The sequence below is a fragment of the Salvia miltiorrhiza genome, unplaced genomic scaffold (assembly GCF_028751815.1).
Source record: "Salvia miltiorrhiza cultivar Shanhuang (shh) unplaced genomic scaffold, IMPLAD_Smil_shh original_scaffold_306, whole genome shotgun sequence".
NCBI lineage: Eukaryota > Viridiplantae > Streptophyta > Magnoliopsida > Lamiales > Lamiaceae > Salvia > Salvia miltiorrhiza.
Window position 1 is genome coordinate 1 of NW_026651525.1, and position 6291 is coordinate 6291.

General features: G+C 36.4%; 2 protein-coding genes across 2 annotated transcripts; one reads left to right on the plus strand and one right to left on the minus strand.

Moving 5' to 3' along the window:
- Positions 1-606: 606 nt before the first annotated feature.
- On the plus strand, positions 607-2714 carry LOC131004048 (myb family transcription factor PHL11-like). The gene is made up of 6 exons (XM_057930619.1): positions 607-1237; positions 1744-1820; positions 1887-1941; positions 2037-2100; positions 2192-2261; positions 2338-2714. Exons 1-6 carry the CDS (start codon positions 1096-1098, stop codon positions 2608-2610), a joined length of 681 nt encoding a protein of 226 aa, XP_057786602.1. The 5' UTR covers positions 607-1095; the 3' UTR covers positions 2611-2714.
- LOC131004047 (isoflavone reductase homolog) lies at positions 2292-5258 on the minus strand. Its single transcript, XM_057930618.1, has 3 exons — positions 4663-5258; positions 3186-3630; positions 2292-2911 (listed from the first exon to the last, which is right to left on the minus strand). The coding sequence occupies exons 1-3, from the start codon at positions 4996-4998 to the stop codon at positions 2748-2750; spliced, it is 945 nt and encodes a 314-aa protein (XP_057786601.1). The 5' UTR covers positions 4999-5258; the 3' UTR covers positions 2292-2747.
- Positions 5259-6291: the final 1033 nt, after the last annotated feature.

The following is a 6291-nucleotide window of genomic DNA, read 5'->3' on the forward strand; positions in this document are numbered from 1 at the left end:
AATAATAATGACAATTAATTATACTGTGAATGAAAATTTGGTAAATAGTACTAATAATTTCTTTTTTAAAAATAAAAAAGAATTAACTTTCGTGAACTGATTAAATATAGTATAATTAGCCATTGTCTCTCTCTTTCAGTATCTTCATGACACAGACCGTTATTGCGTGCCAAATAATTTTACTGGCGTTAAATTAAAAAGGAAATTTAAAGATTAGAGGTGGTGTTTAAACTAATTAAAATATTAAGATATTTTTACAAAAAGTCCAAAGAATGGAATAAAAGATTGCGTGGAATCAGTACATTTAGCGCACTGTTTGTGTGAAAATTTGAATAAATAATGGTGCAGTGCATGAATAGATAGAAATTCCAATATGGCATGACAGCCAACGAATGAGCAATGGCCGTCCCCAGTTTGAAAGACGTGGCACGTGACCACAGGAATATTCGTGTCCTCACATCTTGCCGGCGGAGATTCCGCCCTACCTTACACGTGTCCTCACATCTACACCGTCCACAGATCGCACCGCCGGACATTTCCTACTCCGCGTCACACCAGATCGAGATCCTTCATTTATTTAAAAACTACTATTTCGGCAATCATGTTTCTTCAGATTCGTCGCCGAATTTATCTCCCCATGTTCTTTTTTCTTTATTGCCCAACAAAACCCACATAGCATAAATCCAAAAATTGATGAATGATGCATGTCATCATCAGAGTTTGTATCTCTATATATGTATCTGTATGCATGCATGTTTAGTAGGAGTATTTTATTAGACCATCACGAACAGTTGAAAAGTTGAAAATCACGGGCCCGGCTCGGTGTGTTGTTGGGGGAAGCTTCAACTCATCTTTCTTACATCTTCCTCGTACTATGCTTCATTAATCTCTACCGCCTATACATACAGTTTTAGGGTCATATTATATAATCGACGACTTTGTTCCTTTTTCTCTTTTTCGGGTTATGACTTGGAATTTCTGCTTAGTGAGAATAAAGACAGTCTAAAAGAAAGTGAGAGAGAGAGAGAGAGGGGGGATTCTTCTCTTCTTGTGTCTCTGTTTGAAGTTTTTCCTATGAGGTGAATTGTGGTGGCGATGGACAGAATGTATAGCGGCGGAGGAGTTGGTGGGAGCGGCGGCGTGGTGCTGACAAGAGACCCAAAGCCGCGGCTGAGGTGGACTGCTGATTTACATGATCGCTTTGTCGATGCTGTCACAAAGCTTGGTGGCCCTCACAGTCAGTCCAATTTCACTACTACTCTGTCTTCTAATTATGCCACTTTCTTTTTTATTATTCAAATTACATCATAAAATGCGGACTCTGGGAATTCCCTTTGTTTCTTCTTGTGTTCGATGTAATTAATTGGGAATAATATTTATTGTTAGTTCCAATAATTTTCTGTAATTGCATTTATTGATTCTTTCTGCTAGCTGTTAGTAGTTTGGGCTGAAAATGACCAAGAAAAACATGAAGGTGGAAGGTTGTTGATGGCATGAATTTAATCAGCTTAATTAGTCATTGATATTTATGAGAGAGTACTTCTCAATTAAAGAAGTGAACAAGAGGGATTCCTGGGTTCCATAAATAGGCAGATGAAAAAGCACTATGTCACACTGGTCAGGATTTTCATCAGTGATCCAATTTTTGTAATTAGACATTTTACTTGAGAGGGCCTAAAGATGATCAAGAGAGACATACATAATTAGTTTGTTTAATTAAATTAAAGTGGCTGCTATTTTCAGAGGCTACTCCAAAATCAGTGATGAGGGTGATGGGGCTCAAGGGGCTGACACTGTATCACTTAAAGAGTCATTTACAGGTAATTAAATTATTACATTATCATTCTAATCGATTCATCTTCTCATTATACACATTTTGTGTGCAGAAGTATAGGCTTGGCCAGCAGCATGCGAAACAACATACTAATACAGACAACTTTGGTGAGTTAGTTCCTCATTTACAAGTTGTGTAACATATCTATAAATCTAATTTCTTGTATAGCTCAAAGTTGGCATTTCTGCTTTCGTTTTTGTAGAAAATCCATATATGCACATCGCAAGTACAAGCACTAATTCATCAAGCATGAACAGCGAACAAGGGTAGGGGTTGCAATCAATCCATATTATATAGATTACTTTAGATGCAACAATGTTCTTCCTAGTAAGAAATTTGAATATTAATTATGTGCAGAGAAATTCCCGTTGCTGAAGCAGTTAGGTGCCAAATCGAGGTGCAGAAAACACTAGAAGAACAGCTCGAGGTAAACTTGTTCAAGAAATTAACATAGTAATTAATTAATTAATAGCTCTGTATTAATATTGGTAGAACAACAACAGGTGCAGAAGAAATTGCAAATGAGAATAGAAGCACAAGGGAAGTACTTGCAAGCCATACTAGAAAGAGCTCACCGGAGCCTCTCTGAGTCCGCCAAAGCTCAGCTAACAACAGACTTCAATCTCGCGCTATCGAGTTTCATGCACACTGTCAATGAGGAGCCACGCGATACCAAGCTCGTGCTCAAGCTCGAGGGCCCTTCCATCGACTTTGATCTCAACTCCAGAAGTAGCTACGACTTTATTGGCACTTCAAAATCGATGAATCTGCACTAGCTAGAATGATATTGTATTATACTACTACTACTTGATGGATAGACTAATTAGCTTCAATTCAAATGCTGCTTCCTCTTCATTAAAATTGTGAAGAGCTTGTTTTATTGATGTTACAACTGAGAGATAGAGAGAGAGAATCAGAGATAACGTTTCAAGTATTCATCCATGCGCTTGTACTGGACTTGTGGATAAAGTCTAGAAGCTTCTTCGCCGTCTTCACCTATCTCGAAGTTTGTGAGGCAGCCCTCGTAGAAAATGTGATAGAAATGGCCTAGCCCAACTTGCCCAACGAAGTCCGCACCTGCATTCATTTCATTGAATCATAAATCACAGCAGCAGAGGAGAGGTGAAATGAGAATAACGAATAAACAAGTATATAACGTTGGAGAAGCTGTTTGTAATTCTCAATTCATTAATTGTAGAAATTTTCGCCTCCTCTAGGCGCTATGACTCGAACTGAGGTTTGAATGATTATTCATGCATTACCAACAACTTATTCAACATTATATATTGACTTATTCATATTAATTCTCATTCTCACGATATATATAACCATTCTCGTTGGAAATATCTACCTTGGATGAGAGCGAGAAAATCTTGGTCGGAAATGGTGATCTTCTCCAAGGTGTTCCCGGAGAGGTTCTCCCACATGTGGACGAGGTCTGTCTGGGAGAGGATGTTTTCCGGCGGGCGGAGGTAGACGGTCTTGTTGTGGGTGCGGGGATCGTCGAGGGACTTGACGGTGTAAGTGGCGATGTCGTCTTCGTCCATGAAGACAGCTTTGGCGTTTCCATGGCCGTAGATGTGGAGAGTGTGTTTGGGGGGGAGGAGCGTGCCCATCTGAGAGAGGTTGCCGACGAAGTAGCCGGCGAAGCAGTTGGCGGAGATGTAGGTGTGGGGGATGTTGGCTTCTTCGATGGCCTTCCTCACGCTCATCTTCTCGTCGAATGTTACTCTTCCTGGCTCCAGCGCATGCTCCATTTGCGCTGGATCAATGCCGAACTCTGAAGGCAGGAACCGCTGCAAAAACAATATCTTAATTACTACTATTCATTTTATTTACGGTTATTAGCGGATGAATATACCAACTCTGGCCTATTTTGATTTTTCCACCAATTTTGAAAGTTTTCAAAAAATACACGAACTTTAATTCATTTTGTTCTTTTTCACGAATTTTAAGAATTATCGAAAAATACACCAACTTTGACTCATTTTGTTTTTTCCCACGAAATATATTGTTATAAAATATGATCAAAATAATTCTTTTAAAATTAACTAGCTAGCTTAATTAATTTAATTAATGATAGATGACAAGTATTCATGGTGACATAATTTTCTTTTTTTAAATTTAAAATATATTTCGTAATTAAAACAACGTTGTTTTGTTAGATTTGGATTAATTAATTTAGTTAATGATAGATGACAATTATTCATGGTGACATAATTTTCTTTTGTAAAATAAAAAATAGTATTTCGTAATTAAGACAACATCGTTTTGATAAAAATTTAAAATAAAAGAATTAATTTGGATCATATTTTATAACAATATATTTCGTGGAAAAAAAATAAAATGAGTCAAAGTTTGTGTACTTTTTGATATATAATTCTCAAAGTTTGTGGGAAGAAACAAAATGAGTCAAAGTTCGTGTATTTTTTGACAACTTTCAAAATTCGTGGAAAAAACCAAAATGAGCCGAAAGTTTGTATATTTAGGCACCAATAACCCTTTTTATTTATTAATTAGCCCCTTCAAATACTAATGGATATACTTCTAAACTCATTTAATATAAAACTATATATGGGTTAAGTTTCTATTTTAATTGATTTATACTCAAACTTTCATCTTGTTGCAATTTCCTTATCTGATTTAACCATCCTACTAAATAAAAGTACGTTGATGTATATCAACTACCTGGCTATTGGAATACATTGTATAGTTGAAGACAACGTAGAACGATATTGTATAGGAAGTGCTAAATGATGTTATTATTATTATATCAAAGCAATTTAGCACTTAATAAAACTGAAACACACGCATGATAAATATGATACCTTGATATTTCCTGCTTCTTTAATAGCATCGACAAGTTTAAGCTGCAGCAGCAGGTTATGGCTCCGGAAATGAACCCCCGACATGGTGCAGACAACGACGTCGACTTGCTTCACCGCCTCCACCAGGCTCCGGTGATCGGAAAAGGAGCCCTCGATGAGCACCGCCCCCTGCTGCTTCAACTCCAGCAACGTCTGCAACTTGTCCATGTCCAGCCCGATTTCCGGCCGCCGCAGAACGTAAGTTGGGTGGCCCTCCGCCAGACTCGCCTTCACAATCCTCCTGCCCATGTAGCCTGTCCCACCTACAACAAGAACCCTACTTTTTCCCATTCTCATTAATTAATTACCTTCAAATTTAATTCCTTTGCTGTTAGTTAGGTTTGGGAATTCAGAGAATATGCCTCTATATATAGAGGTGTTGATGTTGATCGTAATATGTAGTAAGTGTTATACGCTACAACAAAAAATCTAATAGAAACAGAAATCGATTTTGTAGGTTGAAAAATCGGTTTCCTTGACATAATATGCCACGCATTAATAATATGGGTTCCATAATACGATTATGAATAATTGTGGACCGTAGATCAGATCAAGCCAAGTCAATGGCCTCAATTTCACCAAGATATATATTGCACGGTTAACCAGAGTATTAAATTTATACTTCATTCGTCTCATTACATATGTCCCATTTTCTATAATGAGATGTTTCATTATAAATGTCTCATTTTTTTTAACAATATATTTTTTCTCTGTACCTAATATTTAAATAATTTTAACTAAATTTTATTTATTAATTACACAATTTTTAATCTTCGTTCCCAAAAATAAAGGGACATTTATAATGAGATGAAGGGAATAGTATATTTTAATGTCAAAAGAATTGGAAAACTTAATTAGGCTTGCTAAGTTAAGTTGAGTTTTAATAAAGGTTAAAAGCATTTTTATGTGTACTAATATATTTTATAATACTCCCTTCGTCCCCAAAATAAGTTCCTCTTTGGGGACAGCACAGGTTTTAAGAAAAAGTGGTAAAATGTATTGATAGTGGAGAAAAATATGTTATAATTAGTATTGAGAGTGGTGAAAAGGTGAAAAAGTGTTATAATTAGTATTGAGAGTGGTGAAAAAGTGAAAAGTAAGAATAAATAAAATATTAGTATTAGTGGTGGGGTAGTTGTCCATAATGGAAAGAAAGAAAGAGGAACTTATTTGGGGGACGTCCCAAAAAGGAAAAAGATGAACTTATTTCAGGGACGGAGGGAGTAATATATAAAACTTTTATTCGTAATTTAATTTATTATATCATTAAAAGTGTGGTTTCTATGTTATGAGATACATGAAAGATATTACTGAGTTTGCTGTATTGAGAGGAATAGTTCGTTGCAATCATTGGTAATTGTTACTCCCTCTGTCCGCGATATCATTTCTACATTGTGGACGGCGTAGGTTTTAAGAAAAGTGGTGAATATGTAGTGAGTGGAGTTTGGGTCTCACTATTGTTGTGAGTTGAAGTTTGTAAACCCTACTTCTATAAATGGAAGTGGAAACGATATCGCGGACGGACCGAAATGGTAAATGTGGAAACGATATCGCGAACAGAGGGAGTATAATTGAAGCTTATCGAAAATA